The sequence below is a fragment of the Equus quagga genome, chromosome 7, assembly GCF_021613505.1.
Source record: "Equus quagga isolate Etosha38 chromosome 7, UCLA_HA_Equagga_1.0, whole genome shotgun sequence".
NCBI lineage: Eukaryota > Metazoa > Chordata > Mammalia > Perissodactyla > Equidae > Equus > Equus quagga.
In genome coordinates this window covers 53,175,705-53,201,167 of record NC_060273.1, presented here as the reverse complement: position 1 = coordinate 53,201,167, position 25,463 = coordinate 53,175,705, and the positions used below count along the sequence as shown (strand labels likewise).

General features: G+C 50.3%; 1 protein-coding gene across 1 annotated transcript in view; it reads left to right on the top strand.

The window, feature by feature from the left end:
- DOCK2 (dedicator of cytokinesis 2) overlaps positions 1-22,714 on the top strand; it is a 403,039-nt gene extending 380,325 nt beyond the window's left edge. The window contains exons 43-52 of the mRNA XM_046668606.1: positions 975-1,059; positions 1,845-1,931; positions 7,420-7,596; positions 9,038-9,121; positions 15,652-15,789; positions 17,382-17,509; positions 18,430-18,601; positions 19,577-19,697; positions 21,097-21,239; positions 22,161-22,714. Of these exons, the coding sequence (XP_046524562.1) occupies positions 975-1,059; positions 1,845-1,931; positions 7,420-7,596; positions 9,038-9,121; positions 15,652-15,789; positions 17,382-17,509; positions 18,430-18,601; positions 19,577-19,697; positions 21,097-21,239; positions 22,161-22,217 (1,192 nt within the window). The 3' untranslated portion in view covers positions 22,218-22,714. The remainder of the gene's footprint in view (positions 1-974; positions 1,060-1,844; positions 1,932-7,419; positions 7,597-9,037; positions 9,122-15,651; positions 15,790-17,381; positions 17,510-18,429; positions 18,602-19,576; positions 19,698-21,096; positions 21,240-22,160) is intronic.
- Positions 22,715-25,463: the final 2,749 nt, after the last annotated feature.

The window sequence follows — 25,463 nt, the reverse complement described above, 5'->3', positions numbered from 1 at the left end:
CAAGTGACTCCAAGGAATCCACAGCCAGAGAGCATGGGCCAGGCAGGCGACGGGCAGGGTGGGGGCCAAGGGCAGTGCTCATGCTGAGCACTTTCTCCCAAAGGGGCATCTTTTCGGTATGTAAGGTTGTGCATTGACACTGGACATGTTCAGACTATGATAAAGGGGCATTAGAGGAAGCAGTGTGAAGGCAGGCATCAATCTGTTCAATACCAGATTGCAGGGTCAGATGAGGCCATGAGGCAGGCACCTGTGGGCTCTCTGGGGCCCAAGGCTACACCCCTCCCACCTCACCCCCCTCAGGTCCAGGTACCCAATATAGCACCTCGAGGGCCTTAGTAAAAGGCTCTCCTCTGGGAGGCCCAGTCAGAAGCAGGAGCTCCTTTGTGAGAAGGGCCTGTTCCTTCAGGGAGAGGCAGCCCCCTGCCCCGGCCTGTAGCGCCGCACCAGTGCCCATGGCTGAGCAGGTACAGCTCAACTTGGATCTCAGCTGTCTGTCATCTCTCAGTCAGGCACCGTGGGCAGGGGATGACAACTATACAGCCAGCACTGTGCCCTGCTGGCCCAATGTTAGCATCTCCCTAGAGATTCAGGAAGAGTGATTCGGGAGCTGGCTGGGACACTTAATGAAATCCTTGGAAGACACCCCTGGGACATTAGGCTCAGACCTTAGGTGATTCTAGATCCTTGACTGAAGTCACTGGAAATGGTGACCCAGGCAACTCCATGTGCATTGATGCTAGAATTCCACCTCCTTGGGTACCCTAAGGGATGCTACGTTCTCATGAGGGCATAAGACCAGTCTAGCTTCTAAACCACCCTGCAAGGAAAGCCTGATTTTAAATGCTACCACAAGGACTCTGCCAGACTCACGTTTATTGTAGTGGGCCTTCCTGGACGGCACGGTGTTGGGTCAGGTTTTGTGTCAGCAGTGGGCATGCTACCAGGAGCCTCAGCCTCTTCCTCTCTTTCAGCTTTTATAAGTCCAACTATGTGCAAAAGTTCCACTATTCCCGGCCTGTGCGCAGGGGCACCGTCGACCCCGAGAATGAGTTTGCTGTGAGTATCTCCCCTACCCTTCAGCAGCCCTGATCATTCCCCTGGGCCATCTTACCAACCAAAGCATGCACCTGCAGCCCCAGAATGGGCGGGAATTTGATCCAAAGCCAAAGGCAGTAAAACTAACATCTGCTGATACCATGACACCCCTTCCCTCATTTCTTGAGCTTTTCCACTTTTAAGATATAACCCAGACCTGTGTGTGAGATGCACCTTTAAACCACAGGGCATTCGGGCATTTCCAGAAGGTAGGAAGCTCAGGCTAAGAAGGGGTGTTGATGAAGTCAAACCTTCCAGGGAATACCAATAAGTCACATCGATTTCAGTCCCCACTGTCCCCTCTGTGTTTCCCAGCTGGGACCAGTCTTTCTATTCCCAAGGGCCAAGCTGGCATGGGAGGTGCTCCAAGTATCTCTCAGCTCTTTGCCTTAGACTGTGATGCTCCATATTTTGGGAGTCACTGCCCCTGTGAGAATCTAAGGAACACTGTGGACCTCCCCCAGGAAACGCAGGCGGATGCATTCAGTATTGCCTGAAATTCTGACTGTTCAGAGACCAAGGTTAAAACTTACTGGGCCTAAATCCAGGGAAAACTTAAACTTCATGCTGGGAAAGAATTCTTAAGGGTTAGATGGGAGTGTGTTTCTGGGTCTTGCAATATTTGTTCTCATTTCGGGTGGATGCGAGGCCTGGGGGCCCGGCTGGGTTCCCGCCAAAGCTCCCTGGTAGCCAGGTTTCATAAGTATCTTGCTTTCCTGCCCTGCCACCCCCTTCCCACGTGACAGTCGATGTGGATCGAGAGAACCTCCTTCATGACTGCATACAAGCTTCCAGGGATCCTGCGCTGGTTTGAGGTGGTTCACATGTCCCAGGTGAGTCCACGGGGCGTTGGGCACATCCTTTCCCTGCTTCAAGCAGGACACAGCTGGCCTTGGGGGGAGGGGGGGATGGGAGGGGAGCCCTTTGACTGTAAAAAGGGGACCAGCTTTTGTTCAAAGCTGCCATGGGAGTCCCGGAATTCGTGTGCAGGAAGGGACCTGAGGCAGCATCCAGATTCCTGTGTTCAGATTTGTGTTTTAAGTGTCAGATAACTTTGTTTCCCTACATATGAGACCTACCACAGAGCCCAATGATAAAGCTGATGCATGGGGAGCCTCTGCAGTGGGCAGCCGGGAGGCAGGGGCCGGGAACTCCACCCACTCCATCACCCCTCACTTCCTCCCATCTCCACAGCCCCTCGGGGCGCCTCTGCAGAATGAACCTATTTTATAGTTGGATAAACGGAGGCTCAGAGGGAGAAAATCACGCAGAGGCAAAGCTCTGGGCAGAAGGCAGATTTCCGAACTCCCCGTGCAGAGAGCACTTATGTTGCTTCTCAACACACTGCATGGCCCCCTGTCCTCAGACAGCTAAGGGTCTTGCAGCTCCCAGGATACACGGGGAGGGCCAGGGTGGTTGTGAGGAAACCTGAGAAGTAGGGAGGATGTATTCAGGGTGTCTTATTCATTTATTCATTCAACACATACTTAATGAGTACCTAATGCATGTCAAGCACTGTTCTAAGACCTGGAGATTTCACAATGGAGCTTACATTATAGTACAGAAGACAGATTAAAAAGTCAAAGAAAATATACAATGTGTCAAATGGTGATAACCATTATGGAGAAAAATAAAAGAGAAAAGTGATGAAGGAGGGGTTGCTATTTTAAATAAGCTGGTCAGAGAAAGCCTCCTTAATAAAATGACTTTTGAGCAAAGGCCTGGAGGAAGTGAGGGAGTGGTCCATGCAGATGTTGAAGAGGACAATCTAGCAGAGGGAACAGCAAGGGCAAAGGCCCTGGGGCCAAAACATGCTTGTGCCTGAATCAGAACAAGCAGGGGTGAGTAGTAGTAGTTTGATACCAGATCATGTAGGACCTTATAGGCCACCATAAGGTCTTTGGCTTTTCCTAGAGCCATGAGAAGAGGAGGGTAGTGGTCTGACTGACATTTTCGAGCTATTGTATTATCAGCATCGAGACCATCTCATTCCAGCCCTTAATGCCGACCTCCCTCCCAGTGAACTCAGCAGCCTGGCGGCCTTCCAATCTCCTTTACACAGGCATGGCCTAGACCTTGGGGAAAATATAATAACGATGATGCCATCAACAAACATTTAACAAGCATGTGCTAAACTGTTCACATTCATGATCTCATTTAAACCCCTCAACCAGACTGAGAGATGGATAGTACTACTCTCCCATTTTACTGATGAGGGAGCTGAGGTGCAGAGTGAGCTAGTGGGTTGTTCGAGGTTAGTAAAAGAGGTGGGGTTTGACTTTAACCTCCTACGTCAGATACCTGGGCTGGACCCTGTCTCCTTCTTCCTCGGTGTGTCCCCAGCCCACCCCAACAATAAGTAGTACCTTGGAAAGGAAGAAACTATTCATGCCATTTTCCCATGGGACAAATTGATACATCACGAGCTTCAAGTGTCCCAGGCATTGTGTCATGGGCTTTCTGGCAAAATCCCACCTAATCCTCCAAAACCCTGTGAGGTACATACTATTATTAGTCCCATTTTTGAGGTGAGGAATCAGGAACTCTGTACCAATCTGTAGCCTCTGCCCATGGCTGTTGGCTGTGCCCCGCCCTCTGGTGGTGATCAGCAAGGTGCCTCTTGCCCTTCAGCCAACCCCTCAGACCTGGGGCAGCCTGAGGGAGCCCTGCCTGCACCCCCATTCCCCCCACCACTGTGGTCCTCCTCAAAGCACCCGTCCCTCCTGATAGACTCATGTACCTGTGTGACTGCTAATGTCGGGAACATTAGATAGAACAGAACATCTTAGAATGCAAGCTTCAGGAAGACAGGTTTTTGTCTGTTTTGTTCCCTGCCACATCTCCAAGTGCAAATAACAGCCCCAGGCCCATAACTGGTGCTTGAGAATGTCTGTTAACTACATCAGCCAATCAATCATCAGTCAACCAATATGCAGACACCCACAATGTCTGAACTGGTCACCTTATTTTATGAACTCAGGATTCTGAAGTTAGGAAAGAAGTAGCGTTTTTGTTTCCCTCCTTTTATCCTGATACCTTCTGGTAGAAGGGGCTGGGAAAACCCCCCACAAGTTGCCCAGAGTGGATTTCCCTCTAATAGGCCCCCTCAGTTGAGTTACCGAGAATCCCAGGATGTCTCAGACACAGGCTTCGTGCCTGCTAAGCGAATCCATTTCGAAGCATTTGTTTCTGTGTTACATGAATTTGCATCTCGTCCTACATGACGTGTATGACTACAGTACTGTTTGTACAGAGAGGGGTCTTCTGATGGGATTCAAGTGTAAGTTCTACTTATTGAGGGTTCTGTCCTTCTTCCTGGCCCTAAGAATGTGTAGTCTTTACAACGAGACCTGATTTAGGGCTCTGAGACCCAGACTCAACTTAGTCATTAGCTGTGTGATGTTGGACAAACACTGTGTATCTCTGGGCCTTAGTTTTCATCATCCATAAAACAGAAACTGCAAAACTATGGAATTTCAAAGCTAGAAGGGATTCTAGAGGTCATTTAGTCCAAGAGCTACAAATGCAAATACCTTCAGAGCCCAGGAAGATAATGGAAATATCTGAAATAGTCACATTAAGACAACAGGGAGTGGTGGACGCTGTGGCAAACAAGTGAATTGAATTTAAAAAAAATTAGAACTCGTGTGCTGGCTACACAATAGACCTCTCCAGGCCCAGGTTGGCCCACAGTTCTCCAGTTTTCCATCCCTTCCTGATTCTTGTCCAGCCCTATTATTTTGCACATGAGGAAAACTTAGGCCCACAGATGGGACTTGAACCGCCAAAGGCATCCATGGCAGACGTCAGCTGTAATGATCACGCTGTCCGGTGCCTCTCATGGGATCCCTGAAAGGATTTAAGGAGGTGATAATGGGGGAAATGCCTTTGAAGAACAGGAAGCACCACTTGATCGCGGGGGATTGCCATCACTTCATCTTCTGACTGGTGTCCCCCCCTTTAAAATCCTCTCCAAAGCACTTTCTCCCGATAATTCATTTTCCCCTCGCGGCGAGCCGGGCACCTCTACTGCTGATAAGGAAACAGACTCAGCTTAGGAGAGAGATCAGAGATCTGAGGGCCTGACCAAATCCTAACAACCAATTTAAGGCAAGTTTGGTGGCAGAGCTTGGCCTGCACGTGGTGAAAGAAGCCTGTCTTTGGACCAGGAGCACCCCGTTCTCTCCCCCGCTCTGCCACCATCTGCCCTGGGGCAAGCGACATAACCTGTTGTTGTGGGAATTAAATGAGAGCACATGTGTGACGTGCCCAGCGTGGGCTGGCACTCAGGAGGCAATCGCTAAGTGGAGCCCTCTCCATTATCATGATCATTGCTTTTATTCCTGTTATCAGCTCCTGACATCCCGGCCTTTCATCCATCAAATCTATAGCCCCCATTACTCTGCTCTGAGAGCTTTATGCTCCATCTACACAAATGCCCGTAGGTGAGAAACCAGAGGAAATTTTATTCTCATTCTCTGTTCCTGATGGCTATAATGAGGTTAAAGACTTGGGGATTCAAAAATATCTTCAGAAATGAGGAGGAAAGCCAATCAAGAGGACTTTCCATTTTTAATAACTCACCTTTAAGCCCACGCCTTTCTGACAAGCCAGCCTATTGTTGGAGCCCAGGTGAGGTGCCGGGCTCGAGCTGAGGGGTCGTGAGAGGTTGTCCTCAGAACTCAGTCTGCCTTGGCTGGGGAAAGCCCTGCTGGATCGGTCTGTGAGCCTGACAGAAACTACACCGTGGCTTGCAGCCTGTGGAATACGGACTGCGGACCCCCGCCCCAGGCCGAGCAGCCTCCCTCCAGCTCACACTGTGGGTGTGTGTATACGTGTGTGGTGTGAGTGCACATTTGTGTCCGTGTGTGTGTGTGTGTGTGTGTGTGTGTGTGTGACAGAAAGGAGAGTGACAGTGAAGTAGAGAGAGAGTCTACTCCCAGGGCCTTCTCCCTGCAGAGAGCACCCATCTGCCAAAATGTCCAGAAACAAGGCAGGGGAGTGAGGAGGTTACGGTTTCACAGGGATTCAAGGAAACAGTTTAAGAAGACGGCCAACAGCACGGCTCTGGAGGCCGGCTCTGCACTTCTCAAATATCCAATAGTTGTGACTATTTTACTTAACGAACTCTGCTCTCAGTCACCTGTCATATTGTCTCAACTGATCTTGGCTGCACACCCAAGACAGGCACTGTATCACCACCACTTCACCCGTAATAAAACTGTGGGTCCCTTCCTCCATGAAGTCTTCTCTGATTACTTGACCCTTCCCTCCAGCCCCCACCCCACCCTGCCAGTGCGTCTCCCCTTCTTAAGGACGACTACTGTTCTCTGTCTTAACACCCACAAGAGTTAATAACAATAGCTACCAGCTACTCTCTGAAGTCGGTTTTCTTACACTCATTTTACCAATGGGTCAAGTGAGGCTCAGAGGGGTCAGGAAACTTACCCAAGGTCACACAGCTAGGAAAAAATGCCAGAGCTAAGGTTTGCACTCAGTTTTAATTTGTTTTGTTTAGTTCAGAGGTCAGCAAACTATGACCTGTAGGCCAGAGCTTACCTGCCACCAATTGTTGTAAATAGTTTTTTGGACCAGCCATGCTCATCCATTCACATATGGCCTGTAGCTGCTTTCTCCCTAAAATAACGGAGTTGAGCAGTTGCAACAGACAGCATATGGCCACAGAGCCCAAAATATTTGCTATCTGGCCCTTTCACAGAAGAAGTTTGCAGGCTCCCTTTTTAGTCTTTTACTCCAGATCCCATGCTCTTCGGAACGGCGCTGTTTTGCCGATTGGCATTTGTGGCGCTCTGTGTCTATCGCTTTCTAAGAGGTGTGGGAGAGGTGTTCAGTTTTATCTTCCCAACTGAACCCAATCTACCTTGGAGCAGCGACCCTCATACAACAACCAGTCTTAGGACCCACGACGGGCTGGGCTGGGTCATCGCTTTGCCAACCACTCTAATCCCTCCAGCTGACAGCTCACATAGTAGGTTCGCAACCAATACCCAAGGAGTAAGAAGAGAAAACTCTCCTGGAGCACACCCAGCATCTGAAAGCCCAGCAAGTGCCCAACACCGCCTGCCTCCCCTCCCCAGGGAAATCCCTTTCTCACCAAGCAAAAAGTCAGCTTGTCCCTCCCCAGACAGCAGACAGCAGACAGCCCCAGAGCTCACTAATTACCAGAGAGCCTGCTACAGCCCCTCGGGGAGCACTGCCTCATTTGAATTCCAACCCCAAATGAAACCAGTGCCCACGTTGTATCCATTTTTAAAGCGTCGCGCTAAGGCCGTTCCTTCTTGGTGATCTTGTTTTTCACAGACCACAATTAGCCCTCTGGAGAATGCCATCGAAACCATGTCTACAGCCAATGAAAAGATCCTGATGATGATCAACCAGTACCAGAGTGACGAAAGCCTGCCCATTAACCCGCTCTCCATGCTCCTGAATGGGATCGTGGACCCAGCTGTCATGGGAGGGTTCGCCAAGTACGAGAAGGTGAGGGCTTCTGCTCTCCAGGCCCCCGGGGGTGGGGGTGGGCAGAGCAGTGGCAGGAGGGCCCAGGGGCAGACGCAGCTGCACATCACTCATCCACTGGCTGTTTACCCCCCAAAGGGACACTTCAGCTTGGTTGACATTACACACCTTCCAAAGTTTCTGTGCCTCGCTCTCATCCCCTTCCCACCCTCATTGTCACACTCTGCTAGACCAGGAGGAGCAGGGGCCAAAGGGCCTCTTATTTCACTGGGCGCATCCAGATACCTCTGTGAAGGGAAGGCTCTAGGATGACTGTGAGTCAGATCATTAAGCTACAGGAACCACGAGTCAAAGTACATGCCTTTAAATGACCTCTACAAATGGAAAGAAGTGAAACTCAGAATGTCTGAAAATATAAAGGCTAGGAGATCGACTCTAAATGGGGGAGTTATAATCTAGATATCCAGGTCATAAGATCTCTCCATAAATGCCCACATATTTTAGCTATAGATTCCATTTTTGAGCCTCCTAGTATCCATGGCAAAAAAGGGAAATGCCATCAATTATATGAGTCATATTTTCCCCTCGGGGAAAATACCAATTTCTCAGTAGGAGGACATAGCTTTCCCCAGCACTGAAGTAGAGTAGAAAGTCCTCATTTTGTTTTCACCTAGGCCATACATTAATGGGACGCTGAGGGGAAAATGGACTCCTCATTTGAATAAATCTCAGGGTGAATTCCCTATTATCGTTTCTGTGTTGTCCATTGATGTAAAACTAAGAATAAGACACAGTAGTATAATTCAGGGACAGTGATTTCCAGTCCCCCAGTCAGTCCTTCCAGCTACTCTCAGATCCCCGAGAGTGGTCATCACTGGTAACCCTTTGTTCAGCCCTGAAGCTGACAAGTTATGTCTGTATATATGCGTGCGCACATGCAGGGCGTGAGCCCCAGAAACTGCTAGGGGCTGCCAAGGTCACCTGCAGTGAGGGAGGTGGTGAGGTGAGCTGGAACACCCACCAGGTGAAACTCCTCACTGAGTTCTTTTTCCTGGAGGAATGCTCTCAGACGAATGTGCCTCAGAATCCCCTGCAGGGCTTCCTAATTCTCAGGTCTGCCCCCATCGCCACCAGAGGTTCTGACTCATGAGGTCCGGGTGGGACCCGAGAATCTGCATCTCTGACAAGTTCCCAGGTGGTGCTGATGCAGCTGGTCTGGGGACCCCACTGTGAGGACTACTTTCCCAGGGCTTGTGGCCCATTCCCAGTGGGTACTCATGTGAGCCTCCAGGAAGAAGAAACAATGTCAGTTCCCACAGCTCCCTGACTCGTGCCCCACCCAATCTCACGTGACTTCATTCCTGCCCCTCTCAAATGGAATCCTACCCCAGTGCCATAGCCATGGGTTGCGGGGTCTATGCCAAATGAACAGGAAACCCCAAACGCCTGTCTGTCCTCCCAGGCCTTCTTCACTGAAGACTACACCAGGGACCACCCTGAGGACCAGGACAAGCTGAGCCGCCTCAAGGACCTGATTGCGTGGCAGGTAAAGCAGAGCTGACTGGGGAGAGGCCAGCCTCCGTCCTTTCCTCTCCCCATTCGCGTGCCCTCAGCTGCCCTCTGGCTGGTGTGGCCTGGTTTCACTTGGTCTCCTGTGCCTTGGCTTTCAGCCCTTCTGCAACTGTTTCACCTGAGCAGGCTCGTCCTGGAACTGGGCTTTGGGGCACTGCACTCTTGGGGTGCGCGTGGGTGCCAGGCCGCAATGCTATGCCGCGTGTTGCTAAGACTGCTGTACTGGATGTTGACTTCCGGAGGTGGTTGTTCCCAGTGGGGCTGAAATGAAAGCCAGGTCCCCACGCAGCACAGCAGTCAGATCATGGAAGACTTCGGTCCCCACCCCCACCTCTCCTGCTAAGGCTGACCCAGTTTGTTGCAGATAATGCTCAGATGGATATCAGGTTTTGAAAATAATCGAGGCCTTTGTTTGTTTGGTTTTTGGTCAGGGGGCCTGCATTCTGCACAGGCTGCTCAGCCATCCAGAGCCAAGCCCTCAGAGCTGGAGGGCTCAGTCCTTCCCCCTGCTCTCTCTTGCTATGGGCTGTCTTCCCCGCATCCCTTCTCTCCTTGCGCAAACTCCTGTCCCTCCCTCCAGGCTCTCCTTCTCTCTGACTCTTCCTGTGCAGGCATCTGTCTTTCTCCCTCCCTCCTAGAAGTTCTTTGCCTCTATCCCTGCCCTCTGTCTTTTCCTCTCTCTGCCCCTGCTCCCAAGTTACTCTTCTTTCTGCTTGCCTTCCTCTTCTCTCTCCAATTCCCTCCCTCCTTTTCCCCTTCTTTCTCTGGCTCTCTGTGTTTCTCTCCCTCTCTCCCACTCCTTAGAGAAAGAAACAGTCCACCCGACCCCTCCCCCAGAGGCTTTCAAAGACCAGGCTCCCCATTCTGGGCCTGTGGCAGCCCCCTCCTCAAACAGCATCCTGCTCTCCATGGACCACTCAAACCCAGAGACCAGGCGGGCTCTAGAGGGCTCGAGCTGGAGGGAGGCGGCTGCGGGAGCAGTGCCACTGTCTATAGCTGCCTGTCCTCCCTCCCTCACTTCTTGCCAGTGGCCCTGCAAAGAAAAAGCAAGCTATTGTGGCAGGGGTTTTTGTTACTCTAGGGAAATCAGGGAATGAGAAGCACTGGGTGCAGCCTCCTTTCTTAAAATAAGGATTCCTAATTCAGGTCCTTCTCTGCCTCTGCCAATCTATGCAAAGTGAGGCTTTACAAATGAAACGCCAAGCGCTGCACAGATGCAGTTTCCTGAATGCATTTTGTGTGTCTGAGGTTTTCTATCCTTTCTTACCTTGTGCCACCTGTGAAACCCAAACATCCCAAGGTCCCCAGCCTTCTGAGGTCATCATGCCCTTTAATACTCAAGTGGTGATATTCCTCTCCCCACCCCCAGCTTGGGAAGCAGGAGGCCCGGCTGGGATGAGTTCCCTTCCTCAGATATTTCGAGGTGCCCCAGGGAGGGCCAACATGTCACGCAAATTTGTTTAGTTCTTCGGTGTCACTCTCGGTCCACGTCTCTGACCTGGGCCTCACCATTGGGCAGGGCTTGTCACCTGGTAATGGCTTCTCGACGCTGTGTCCACTGCACCCACAGCATGGAGCTCGGCCTCACAGCACAGCTAACACCAGGCTGTGCCTTCCCAGGAAATTCTACCAAAGTCTGGGCGCTAACGGAGGGGCACTACGAAGAAAGGAGACTTTGAAGGCCTGTAGGGTATCAGATGTTACAGCCCTAAGAGCCATTAGCGAGGCCTCTTCAGACAGCGCCCCCTAGTGGCCGTCTTCTCCTTAGCACCGTCCGGATGCCTCTCGCCGCCATGTTGCAGTCTGAGACCCACTCAACCCGGCAATGAAGATTGCCCTGGGCCTCGTCCCTCGCACCTGGAGTCCAGGTACCCTCACTAGGAGTACCTGCACCCAAAAGGTGCTGCCCCGCGCGTGGTGCAGGCTGCCATTTTACATTAGCACACGCAGCAGATTCGCTCTTCCGAGTCCATTCATCCCATTCATACAACTTAGCTGTACTGAGCCCCTACGGTGTGCCAGGCAGCAGAAAGAGAGCGCTGGAAAACTGTCATGCTCCCGGCCCTCTTGGGGCTGAATTCTTGATGGGATCAGATACTCTTTGGATTTTCTCAAAACATAAGAACCTTAGATTTCAAAGGAAAACGTATTTATATGTCTAGCAACCCAACAAAAGCTAAAGCTTTTGGGGTACCTTTTGTGTTCAAGATTTCACAGACTTCTATTGATTGCTTCTTAATTTGTGTTTGTGAAGATTTTCTCTATATTTATTGGCATGGAAAGATAGCTACAGTATATTCTTTTTTTAAACATTTTTTGAAATATTGCACACAGAAATGTGTGCATAACAAAAATATACAGCGTGTTGGTTCGTCGCAAGATGTACACCCGTGTGACTGCCACCCAAATGAAGAAACAGAATTCTGCCAGCACCCAGAAGTCCCTCTCATGCTCCTCCTAGTCACTGCCAGCCCTCCCCCAGGTTGACCATGATTCCTGCTTTAAAGCAGTAATCATTTCCTTGCTTTTTAAAAATAGGTTTTATCACGAAGCACTCATTCCTAAACACTATCATTTACTTTTGCTTATTTTTGACCTATATATAAATAGAATCACACACTACACATTCTTTTGTGTCTAACTGATTTTTCTCAATATTATGCCTGTAAAGTTCATTCATTTTGTTCTACGTAATCGTCCATTCATTTTCATTGTTATATATTAGTCTATACAGCTGGATAGTATAACTATACCAAAATGTATTTATTTTTCAACTAATGGATATTTGGGTTGATTTCAATTGGGGCTATTGTATTGTATTGTATCAGATGTTCTGAACATCTTCATACACGTCTTTTTTGGGCACACATGCACAATTCCTGTCGGCTGTACAGCTAGGGATGGAGTTGCTTGGTTATGGTTTGTGAGAATACCTGGCTCTGGTAGATACTGCCAAACGTCTATCAGCCTAGCTTAGTTTTGCCTGCTCTTGAACTTCATATAAATGGTATTATACTGTATGTACTATTGTGTGTCTGTGTCTTTTGCTCAACATAATGCCTTTGAGATTCATCCAGGTTGTTGCATATATCAGAGGTTTTTCTTTCTTTGTTTCTAAATGTTATCTGTTGTATGAATATACATATGCCACTAATACACCAATTTATTTTTCCATTCTGGCAAATAATTGTTGGTGGACATTTGAGTTGTTTTTAGGGTTTGTATAGTATGAATAAAGTTGCTGTGAACACTCTTGTTCGTGTCTTTCGGTGGACACAGCACTCAGTTCCCTCAGCGTAGGTCTAATAGTGGGACTCCTGGGTCATGCATGTCTAGTCTTACTGGAAACCAGGAAACAGTTTTCCAAAGCAGATAAACCAATTTACACTCCCACCAACAACTTCTGCGAGTCTGAGTTACTCCACATTCTCACCGACACTTGATACTGAGTCTTTTGAATTTTAGTCTTGCTGGTGGTTGTGAGGTGGTATCTCAGTTTAATTTTAATTTGCCTTTCCTCCGTGAGCCACGATGCGCATTACCTTTTCATGCGTTTATTGGCTAATTGGATAACCCTTTTGTGAAATGTTTGTTCAAAGCTTTTACTTATTTTATTAGCTGAATTATCTTTTATTATTAATGTATAGGAGTTTATATATATTCTAGATACGAGTCCTTTGTCAAGTATATGTATTGCAAATATCTCCTCTCAGTCTGTGGCTTGCCTGTTCACTTTCTTGATGATGTATTTTGATGAACAGAAGTTTATAATTTTGATAAGGTCCAATTTATCAATTTTTTTTCCCCTGATCAGCACTTCTGTATCGACTTTAAGGAATCTCTGAAACCCTCACATCATGAAGATATTCTCCTAGTTGGAAGGCTTATGGTTTTATCTCACACATTTAAGTATATTATCCATTTTGACTGGTGTGAAGTAAGGGATAAATTATTTTTCTATATAGATTTCAAATTAGTCCAGCACCATTTGTTGAAAAGACAATTATTTCCCCAACTTTGACATAAAATGATCATATATGTGTCAGTCTATTTCTGGACTTTCTATTCTGCTCCACTCGTCTATTTGTCCGCGTTTGCACCAACACCACACACTGTCTTAATTACCATGGTTTTATAGTAAGTCTTAAGATCAGGTGGAGAGCATACTCCAGATTTTTGTTTCCTTCAAATTTGTCCTGACTCTTCTAGTTCTTTGTATTTTCATATAAATTTTAAAATCAGCTTACCAATTTTCTCACTTCCCCCCAAAACACATTGATATTTTGATTAGGCATAGATTAAAGATATAGGTTAATTGGGGGAGAATCGCTCCTAACAAGATTCAGTCTTCCAATATATGAACATGGAATCTCTCTCACTTTATTTAGTTCTTTATCTTCACTCAGCAAAATTTTGTAGTCTTCAGTGCAGAGGTCTTTCATGTATTTTATTAGATTTATTTCTAAGTAGTCAGTATTTTTTATTCTATTATACATGGTATTGTTTTTTTAAATTTTACTTTCTGTTCGTCAATATGAGCACAATTGATTTTTTTTGTATGTTGACCTTGTATCCAGCAACTTTACAAAATACACTTATGTACAAATTGTTTGTGCATTCTTTTGGATGTTCTGCAGATACAATCATATCATCTGGTAATGTAAAAAGTTTTACTTCTTTTCCAATCTTATGCCATTTAGTCCTTTTTCTTGCCTTATTGCACTGATGAATATAAGGAGAGAGAGAGTACATCTGTGTCCCTGTGTCAGGGCAAAAGTCAGTATTTCACAGAGTGGGATGTTGTGAAGATTTTCCATTCTGTGCCTGGTTTGCTGGTTTATCATGCATGGGCTTTCAATTTGTCAAATGCCTTTACTGCATCCATTGGGATACTCATATTGTTTTCCTCCTTTATTCTGCTAATGCAGTGAAGTTTATTAGTTGACTTTGGAATATTAAACCAACCTTACATGTATGACATAAATCCCACTTGGTCATAAAGTATCATAATTTTAGATATTGCTGAATTCTATTCACAGATGTATTATTTTGGATTTTTGCATCTATGCTCAAAAGAAATATTAGCCTGTAATTCTCCTTTCTTGTAATATCCTTTTTCAATTTTTGTAACAAAGTTATCCTAGTCTCAAAAAGTGAGTTGGAAATTATTCCCTATTTTTCAATTTTTTGGAAGAGTTTATATAATATTTATCAGCTGTTTTCTAGAATTTGTCATTGAAGCCATATGTGCTTATTCAACTTATTTATTAATTTTCGGTTTCCAGTTTCTTTTGTGTCCTTTTTGGTACATTGTGTTTTTCTGGCAATTTGTCCATTGTATCTAAATATTAAATTTATTGACAAACTTTTTAATAATATCCTCTTATGATCTTTTATAATGTTTGTACTTCCTGTAGTGATATTCCTTTTTAAATCCTGATATTGATTATTGGTACTTTCTCTTTTTTTTATTAGTCTTATTAGGGGTTTATCAATATTATGTCTTTTCAAAGAACCAATTTTTAGCTTTGTCAGTCTTCTCTGTTGTAAGTTTTTCTTTTTTCATTCATGTCTACTCTTTTATTATTTCTTTCCTTTTTACTCTCTTTGGGTTTAATTTGCTATTCCTTTATTAGTGTCTTTAGATGGATGCTCAGCTACTTGACTTTCTGTCTTTTCTAATATGTAAAACTAAAGCTATAAATCTGCCTCTATTTACAACTTTATATCTCACAAGTTTTTATATGTAGTATTTCCATTATCATTCCTTCCTTATTTTTATTTATATAAAATCTTTGTTTTATTTCATGTTATAGAGGATCTTTTCTGTTTATATATATTAATTAAAATTTTAAGAAATAATGTTTTCTTAGGCTTTCTTCATTCTCTGTTTCTTCCAAGTTTCTTCCTTCCTTTTTTGCTTCCTTTCCCATCTGTTGGTTCTGATCTCTGACTTTCATGTTGGAGAATTTCCTCCAGTGCCTGGTGGTCCTTGGCAGTCTCTTCATAATTAAGAGTGAGGCACTAAAGAGCTGAATGAAAATCTATGAACATGAGAGGGGGCATTACCATATGGTACCTGAGTGATCCACAGATGTCTATATCAACATGGGGCCGTTCACTTTTCCCAGAGCACATCCTGCGAGCTGTTGCATAGGAAGATACTCCTGGCTACTGTGCTGCTGGAATTTGGGAACTGGGAAGTGAAGGACTCACAAGCAGTATGCAGACTTCCCCTTCAACCCACTATTTCCAGTCTGGCTCCTCATCCCTGCTCTCTGTTGTGCTTGGTACCCTGAGCCCAGAGCGTTTGTTCTAATTGTTCTAGAGGATAAGCTCCTGCTTCTTGGGGAAATGGGAAAATATAACGCTTGGCTACAAGGTGAAGCAGTGGAGTCTGGAGATCTAATTGTTCCTGCACAGAATTGCAACTCATCCCTCTGTGTTCGGCCCCTCCACTCACTCTAGCTTTTCTGGCTCATCGTTTACCATCTTTCTCTGCAGATCCCCTTCCTGGGAGCTGGGATTAAGATCCATGAGAAAAGAGTGTCAGAAAATCTGCGGCCCTTCCACGACCGGATGGAAGAATGTTTCAAGAACCTGAAAGTGAAGGTGGAGAAGGAGTATGGTGTCAGAGAGATGGTACGGACAGTCCCTGTGGCCGGGAGGGGTGAGACAGGGCAGAGGGGCAGGAGAGGACCATGGGGACCAGAGCAAAGGGACCTGCTCTGGAGGAGAAGGGCCTGAGGGCCAGCATTGCTGGAGCTGATGATGCAGGGGAACCTTCCTGTAAACGTGGTCCCTCAAAAGTCACCCCTAGATAAACACCAGGTACAAACCGAGCCCTTGCCCTTAAGGGACTGTGCTAATACTAAAAACAACATTGATGAAGCACCTAGAACGTGCCAAGTCTGATCTAAGCACTTGACATATACTAGGCCGTTTAAGGCCTCACAACAAGCCTGGGAGGTAGGAATGGTTTTTAACCCCTTGTCCCTCTTCTGGAGGTTCAGAGGCCTTAAGCAACTTGCCAAAGGCTACACAGCAAGTGAGTGCAGGTCAGAATTTGCACCTGGCTCAGTTGGCCTCCAAAGCCAGTGCTTTTGGCCACTCCATGACCTAAAGGGGCCATTGGACTGGTGCTCACAGGGACATCTTTATCCTCTTCCCCAGGAAGTGGAGTCCTAGAACGTCAAGGCTATGCGGTCTGTTAGAGGCCGTCTGGCCCAACCCTCTCATGTTACAGATGGGAAAACCGAGGCCCAGAGAGGGGAAGTGAGTCACCGGAAGAGAGTGCAGATGAACTCACGCCTCTTGTCTTCTGGGCCAAGAGTTTTTCCTAGAGACAGGTTGCCTCTTCCAACATTTGCTGCATGGTGCCACAGCCAATTCTGGTGTCAACTCCCTGGTGAGGTCAGATCTCACAGGTTAAGGGCACAGTCCTCCATGAGACTCTGCTCCCTACAGATGCCAGCCACCAGCCCCAGGGCTGCAGGCCACTTCTGACCAGCTGGTCATACATCTGGAGTCCCACTACGCTTCAAGTCTGATAATTCCACAGAACTCAAGAAAGTGCTATACTTATGATTACAGTGTTATTATAAAGTATACAACTCAGGACCAGCCAAATGAACAGATACATAGGGTAAGGTCAGGGAGGGTCCCTAACGCACAGCTTCTGTGTCCTCAGGATGCGTCACCCCACCTCCCCTACCAGCACATCAATGCAGGATACCAACCAGGAAAGTGCACCCTAGCCTGAGTGTCCAGGGTTTTTATCGGGGTTCTATGACATAGGCGTGACTGAGTGAATCGTTGGCCATGTGGTTGCAATCAGTCTCCAGCCTCACCCGCCTCCCCAAAGCTAAACTGATAGTCGAAGATTCAAAGCCCCAGCCCTGGAATCTCATGGTTGGTCTTGGCCAGCCCATCCTGAGTCTTCTCATTAGGATACAGGGTCCACCATGAGTGACGAAGACACTTCTGTCACAGGAAGGTGCAAGGATTGAGAGAGCACCTCCCAGGAACCAGGAATGAAGGACCCCCAAATCCTTTATCAAACAACCACCCCCAGCCTCAGCCAGCCAGGAAGCTTTTGCCCTGATGTCCTGCTCTGCCCCACAGCTCTGCCTGCCCAGGCGGAGGAGGGTGGGGGCAGGAGGGTGGAGGCCACATCACCCCGCTCCTACCAACTGTGGGGCCTGGCTGCTGACCACCTGCTCTCCTACCCACAGCCCGACTTCGAGGACCGGCGAGTGGGCCGCCCCCGGTCCATGCTGCGCTCCTACAGGCAGATGTCCATCATCTCTATGGCTTCCATGAACTCTGACTGCAGCACACCCAGCAAGACCACCTCCGAGAGGTCAGTGCTGGCCCCAGGCTGCCCTGCACCCCGACCACTCTGGCCCAGCCCCGACAACACCACCTGCTCTCCTTCTGCCCCAGGGCCGCCCTTGCCCTGCCTCCTCGCCCTTCTGTTTGAAAGCCTTTCCCTACCTGGCACCTCATTAAATCCCTTGCAATCTCCCCATGAGGCTGCCATCCTTAGTGCCATTGTTAGAGGCCCCAGGGCCCCAGAGGCAGGTGGCTGTTCCTGAGGACCCAGCAGGACTCGCCCACAGCCTGCAGACTCCCTGTCCCTCAGTGCCAGCTTCAGGCTGCATCTTCTTGCCTCTGCCAGGGCTCCGGGCCCTCCCTCCTCCCCTCCCAGAGCTCATCCTCCTGCAGCCACCCGGCCCTCTGTCGGGGTCCCCCTCCCCCACCCCCAGAAAAGCCTCTCCCCTTCCACCTTCCTGGAGCCCTCCCCCGGCTCGACTACTCTGATAATAGGTCCCAGGAACCCAGCACCCCACAGCCAAGAATGTGCTAAGGGCCCTTGGACCTAGTCTCCTGGCCACTCTGCAAGGTCACTGCAAACACCTTCATTCACTGAAAAGGAAATCATGGCTCAGGGAGGTTGAGCGATTTGCCCAAAGTCACTCAGCTAAAAAGTCGCCATGTCTGGCTATGAATCCAGATCCATATTTTTAACTAGTTTTCTCTTCTCACCACCAGTCTTTCTTTCTTATGCCTCACTTCCTCCGATTTCGTTCTGCTCTGTATTCTGAATGTTTGAAAATTAAGCCAGTGGCTCCCCAAACTCTGCCAGGTTAGCTGGTTTACCCCCCGACCCTGCAGGACAATTGGCTCAGCCTGCCGGTCCCCCGGGCCGCCTGCCTCCCAGCAAGGCAGTTCCCCTGAAGCACTGACCGCAGTTTCTGCTGCATCCCTCTTGCCGTTCAGCTTCGACCTGGAATTAGGATCCCCCAAGACTCCGAAAGCGGAGCCAGAGGAGCCCATCTCTCCGGGGAGCACGCTGCCGGAGGTCAAGCTGCGCAGGTCCAAGAAGAGGGCCAAGAGGAGCAGCGTAGTGTTCGCCGACGAGAAGGCGGCAGCCGAGTCAGACCTGAAGCGGGTGAGTGGCCGAGCCGGGACGCCCCTCCACCCCGCCAGCGAGTCTCCGAGCCAGGCTTCTCTCCAGCATCTCTGCCCTGGTGAGGTGGGGGTTCCGGAGGCCGTGGCTGCGGGGCAGGCAGGGCATGTGCTCACTGGGGCTTCTCGCAGCACTGACGTGGCAGAGCCAGGATTTGACCCCCGGCCGTGGGACTCAGCCTGTGCGAGTCCTTCCCACCATCGCACAGGCTTTGTGAGGCTCTAGAGGAGCCATGCAGCTCACCCACTGAGCTGAACGGGCCCGCAGCCCTGCGGGGGCGCCGCGGGCATTTGTGCGTCTCTCGGCCCTCTATCCCCAGGGCCATTCTAACCACTGACCTCCCAGACTCCACTAGGCGCCTCCAGTGTAGCCGGAGCCCCGCTGGGGACGCAGAGATGCTATCTTACTGCCCTGCCTTTGAGCATTTCGTCTCATAAACTAGTACTGTTTATATGAGACTCGGTGCCAGCAGCCCTGGGTTCAATCCTAGCTTCTCCCTGAAGGAGGTTTGTTGAAGGAATTCTGGGAGCCTAGAGGGCTGGGGAAGGGATTAACTGTCCTGGCAAGTGAGGGGGGCCAGATGAAAGGGCAAGGGGCCAGCTGACATGCCTTCCAGTGAAGAAAGGATCCTCCACAAACTTCCTAGTAGGCCTCAGAGGCTACTCTTGCCAGGGGCAGAAGGCTGGAAATAAGTCTTCTGTGTTTCACAATTCTAGAGAGTGTCATTCCCATGATAATCTAAATGAATATCCTCCATCCCTGAAGTTGTAGAGTAGGCAACCTGAGCAACCATACATGGCAAGCTGGCATGGAATGATATAAAAAAGAACAAATGAACCTAGAGTTGGGTCCAGAAGCTTTGCCAAGCCCTCATCACTGACTTGTCAGGGCCCAGAGGTGCCTTACATTAAGCCTCTGTGGTGTATGTGCATGTGTGTTTGTGCTCTATTCATCCAGCTTTCCAGGAAGCACGAGTTCATGAGTGACACCAACCTCTCAGAGCATGCGGCCATCCCCCCCAGGGCATCCATCCTCTCTCAAATGAGTTTTGCCAGCCAGTCCATGCCCACCATCCCAGGTATGCACCCTGACCCCACAGCGTGAGCTGTATAGAGGTAGTGCGGGCCACCAGCCTGGGGTGGAGGGTGGGCAGCGACCATGTCTGCACAGCAAAGTGGGCTGGGCATGCTGGGGGCAAGAGGCTCTGCTCAGAGCCCTTCTGTTCTCTGAGCTCTCCCAACCCCCACCCTCTATGGTGAAGCCACCCCAGCAGGTCCCAACTGGAGCCAAGCTGAGGGCTGCTGTCCCTCTGGTTCTCGAGAATCACTGGGAGTCCCTCTATTCTCAGTCAGCCAGGCCTCTCCAGGGGCCAGAAGGCTCTGTCCCTAAGCCCCGTGTTCCTTTTTGGACCTGGAAGAGTGTTTCTGGAGCTTATGGAGGCTGACCCCACCCTTCACGGCTGCAGAGTGTGTGTTACGCGGATGCTGCGGTTCGCTGCCCTGTGAGGAGGCTGACAGCACACAGACGACCGTTCCTATTCGCAGGGGGGCCCGAGGCACGGCCGGGAGCGCTCCACCCACGCCCAGCAGGCTGCAGGGCCTGCCCTGCCAGGGCTCCGGGCCAGGCCAACCTGGTGCCCCTGGGACAGGCGGGCGGGGCTCAGCAAGGACCCTGCTAGCTCTGCGCTGCCGTCTTCCCAGTGCCGCCCGGTGCCCGGCGCTGGGCTGACTACTTCTCCTTCCTCATTTCACTTACACTTCCGCACGCCTCTGATGGGGATAACGGCATTAGCCCCTTGTATGGATGAGGACACTGAGGCACTGAGCATGTCAATCTCCTGCCTGTCGCAGGTGATTAAGTGGCGCAGGCTGGGTTCAGAGCAGGCCCCCTGCCCCAGAATGTGTCCTCACACCAGGCAGGACGGCCCACACGGCTGCGGCGCTTGTCTGGCACCAGCCGTTCACTCTCGTCCGCTCAGTAGGCCTCACGACGCCTGGAGGCTGTGCCTTTACCCCCTCTGACCACTGTCAAATCCCAGGGTCCTTAGGAGGGAGGAGGCAGCTGGTTTCTCCGGTCTGTGTGGGGCCCCTGCCTCCAGGGAAAACGAGAAATCCAGCTTCTTTGTGTTGGAAGGGGAAGGAAGAGTCAGCTCACACTGCCTCCCCGCCTTGGGACAAAAGGAAGTCAGGGCCCTGGGGCCAAGAGACCGTCCCCCACATCAGCGCCCACGTTTTCCACCCAGAAGCCTTCGGCCGAGGCTTAGATGAGCCCAGGAGGCAGGCCCGGGTCCTGGAGTTTGGCACGCCTCAGGAAGAGGGGACAGCATCAACAGTACACAGGCCTCCCCTCCTCCTGCTTCGTGCCACAACCCGTCCTCCCTGGATCCTGTGTCCTGCGTCCCCCAGGTCACCCTTCCTGTCCCTTGGGCACGCCTCTCCCGCCCACCAGGTCACGCCCGCTCTCCGCTCTCCTTCCAGCCCTCACACTCTCAGCGGCGGGTGTGCCCGGGACGGAGGACACCGGTTCGTCCCTGCGCCTCAGCCAGACCTTCCTTCCTCTCTCAGACGGCGACAAGAAGACGCTCAAACGGAAGAAAGTAAATCAGTTCTTCAAGACGATGGTGAGAACCCAGACGGGTGGGAGGACAGGGGATGTGGGGAGGAGGATGGGAAGAGAGCAATACAAAAAGCAGAGAAAATGGGGGCTGTGAAGTATGTGCGTGTGTGTGCGCGTGCATGCGTGTGGTCACTCCCAAGTAGGCACGGTCAGGGGCCCAGGGTCAGCAATGCCTGGAGTGCAGTTCCCTTCTTGGGCCCTGGTCACTCCTCTGAGCAGGACTGACCCCAGCGGGGCTGCAGGGATGTGCCAGGGGGACATGTGGCCCCTGGACCTCAGAACCGGTGGCTGTGCGGGGACCCCAAACCTCAGAGCTGGTGGCTGTCCTTTACCTAACTTGCCCTTTGGTGTACCAGAGCCATGACAGCTGACTGTCTTTGGAAGCTCAAAGTGCGTCTTGATTTTTTTGGAAGAGCTTTCCTATTTAACTTACATTATAAAAATCCTACTAATTAAAAGTTAGCTCCCAAGCCCTGACTTCTCAAGTTCCGTCTCCTGTTGTTACTTGTCGGTCTTTACTCAAGATAAAGAAGGTGCTGGTGACACTTCTGATCCTCAAGATGGTAGTAAGCCAGCACACTGCTGCTGTAATGACGGCAAGCTGACCGCGAGTGGGCAGTGGGTCAGGCCCCTGGGCTGAGCACTTTCCAAACATTGTCCGGTTGACCTTCCACCGTCCCCGTGAGGCTCACGGAGTTGAGTAAGGGATTTGCCCAAGTTCACATGAGCCATGAAACAGCAAAGCCTGTGCTCTAACCACTGCATGGCACTGCCTTTCTGCTACATGCAAGGCCCCGGTGGCTCATGCTCCCTGGGCTCTGGGCAGGACTCAGTTTAGGGCCCTTGTGATTGGGACTGGGAAGCCCCGCTTTGCTGCTTGTGAGAATCCCACTTGGTGTTGTGTTTCTTCTCTTCTTCCACAAAGCTGGCCAGCAAAGGTGCTGAAGAAGGCAAGCATGACGTCCTATCCTTCGACTCATGAGATGCTGCTGCCCAAGGCTGCACCCAGGGAGTCGGGGAGAGCAGTTTCCCAAAGAGGAGAGACATGGTGGGACATTGAGGCCTTGAGGAGTGGGAGACAGGCCATCAGCTGCCCTCACTTGGACAGGGGAAGTGGGGCTGATCCGGGCCCCAGAACCCAATGGTAACAGAACCCACATCACTGGGCAATGACCCAAGCGGTGGGCGAGGCCGCCCCACCCTGGATTCTTGGCTTCACGAGGAACCAGCAAGAATGCTTTCTCCCCACGCTCTCCCCAGATCCTTGGCCCATGTTTTATAACCCAGTTTCTTAGGCATAAGGAACTGTATTTTGATTTCATTTTCTAAGTCCTAGCACTTAACAGAAAAGCCTTTTAAATATTCTTTTGTTTTTGCCTAACAGTTTTGTACTTGACATTTTTAATACAACCAAGTCTTTTTTCTAGCTGATCATCTCCGAAGTGTTGCTTTTTCCTACTGACAATAAAAACGGTGCCATGGCTCAAGGAAGCCTTGTCGCATAATTCTGTTGGCTGAATCCCTGAGGCCCAGGATTGGGCCAGTGGCTCCTATAGACGGTCGGGAAGGCAGGCTGGCCCAGGGCCTGCAGCAGCGTTACGGGGCCTGGCTCCAGCCCATCCCAATGCCAAAGTAGCACACCTCGTTCATGCCACCCCCAAGAATCTTCTCCATGACTCCAGTTCCTTAGGGACCAAATGCTGGGGCCCAGGGATTCCAAAAAATGCCAGAATCTTCCTCATGAGATCTGCACAGTGGGGAGTGTCATAGGACATTTCTCTCCTTCTGGAAAGAGATGGCAAACCCACCCAAACAAATGCTCAAGGGTAAGGAAGAGACGGCTGAGGCCCAGTGACTGACGGTCCAGCCATTGGATCTTATCAGCAGGTCAGAAGAGGTAGCTTCTCTTGGAGGACTCCCCAGACCCCTCAGATGAGGCCCAAAGGAGGCAAGGAGCTCCTTCCAGCAGAGCGGAGAGGATGGGAGCAGAGGGGGCCCCCCCTCCTCAGCCCGCAGGGGGCCGTGCAGGGGAGGGCTCCTGGCGGGAGGCTGAGGACTCCATCTGGGGAGGAAATGGATACTGGGTGCATTTAGGTGCAGGGCAACATGGGGTTCAGAGCTCGAGCCATCTAGAGGCCCCTGGGGAGAAGCTCACTTCTTTGGGGCCGAGTCCCTGGGGATAGTGAGGCATGAGAGATGAGCACGATGACAGCTCAAATTTATTGAGCTCTGACTGTCCCCAGTACAGTGTTATAGACATGGCAGGAGTTAGCTTCCTAAATCTTGATAGCAGCCCTAGGAGGTGGGTGCGATTATTGCCCAGATGAAGAAGCTGAGGCCCAAGGTGGGAGTGACCCGAGGTCACACACCTGGTAAGTGGACAGGCTGGGGTTCCAACCCGGGCGGCTGGGCGGACAGCTTGGCTTGTAACCACTGCCCTGTGCTGTCTCTTGGACGCCTTCGTACACAGGACATCCTGAGTCCCTGTAGACTTTGTCAACCCCAGTCTCTTCCTTGTGGCCTCTGTGTCCCCTCACCAATTGCTGGTCCAGCTTCCAATTTCCTCCACAGTCCAGAAGGTCCTGTGACAGTGGCGGTTGGGGTCTTGTCTGCGTCCTGGGTCCCCTCAGGTGAGGAGACAGCACCCAGAGGCTTGGGATCTGGCTAAGTTCCTTTCCAAAGGGGCTAGGGGAGTGCACGTGGACCGAGGAGTGACCCTGAGAGGCTGAGGAGTGGGCCGCTGGCATCTCCGTGGCTTCATGGAGACACCGGAGCTCTGCGTCCCCTGCCGTCTCTGTCAGTCCTGCCCTTTCCTCTCCAGGTCACAGGTTTGAGCTGCTCAGGCCTGCTGTTTCTCAGTCCAAACTAACGAAATCCCGATGTTTAACCTTGACATGTCCGCGCTTCCAACTGCTAGTGGGAACAATGTCAGCAAAGACGAGAAAATGATTCCCCCTTTCCCATGACTGCAGAAAAACAGATACTGTCTTAGGCCTTGAAACTGCAGGTGTCATTTCTCCCTAAGGAGTCTTGCAAAACACCTGGATACAGAGTCTGTTGCTACATCTGGAGAAAGTCAGCTTTAACCTCTAAAACTTCCATCACTCTGATCTCATGCAACAGTGCGTGGCCCTGGTAATAGTATCTCTGAGGTCCCATTTCCTGAAAATTATCAGCATCTATGAGTTTTTATTAAGTCTGAAGGGGCCTTGGGCACTCCTTCTCTTTCCATAGAAATAGAGCAGAAAGTGAAACTCGTGGATCCTTATTTAAACAGAGTTTGAGAGTCGAATCTCATTTCAGTTAGGACTGTCACCTAACAGTTGATGGCCCACTTGACACTTTGTCAGGAGAATTCCAGAGGCTGTGCTTGCGTGGCAGTAACAACAATGCAACAGTAATAACGGTAACAAACGCCAATGATAATACAGCTGCCATTTACTGCGCACTTTCCCTTAAATCTCCACACACCCACGAGGCAGGGACGAGCGTCCCACCCACACTGATGGGAAAACCCAGGCTCGAGGAGCTTGCTCTGTGCCCTTGTCACTCTACCTGTAAGGGGCACAGCCAGCTCTGTGCACTTCCAGCCTCGTGACCTTAATCCCCACGTTGCCTTCCTGCGTTTGACCTCAGCTTGGTGTCAGACTCTGTATATTCCATGCCCGTTTTGACAATCTCCCCCACAGGGCCCCTGATGGCACCCAGGAGAAATGAGGGCGGGGCTGTGTGTCCAGCACGGCTCTCCTTGTGACAATGGGTGCTCCTTATTGTGAGCAGGATCTGTCCTCAACAGGCTAGTAACGTCAAGGGAGGGTGTGTCTGCCCTCAGAGCTCCTGGGAGGGAGGATGGGACAGGGTGGGCGAAGAGACAGTATGGGAGGAAGGAGGAAGGACCTACTTGATTTATCTTGTCCATCCTGATGTAGCATTTTCAGGCACCCTTAGAGATCACGTCATCCAACCCTCTCATTCTACAAAGTGATGCACCTGAGGCCCCACAGCTGTGATCAGCAGGGCTCAGTCTGGCATCCCGCCTGCCCTACTCTCAGCCTGGGTCTCCTTCTAGGTAATCCCCTCAGTGGCACTCCCTCACCCTGTCTTAAAGCACCCAGAGCCCCCCCTCTGCTTTCTGGTTTCCTTTCCTCTGCCTTTGAGAGAGAGCTGGTATCTGCCATTCACACTCTAGTGTGATCTAGGGCACCAAGTTCCCTTTGCTTAAGGGAGG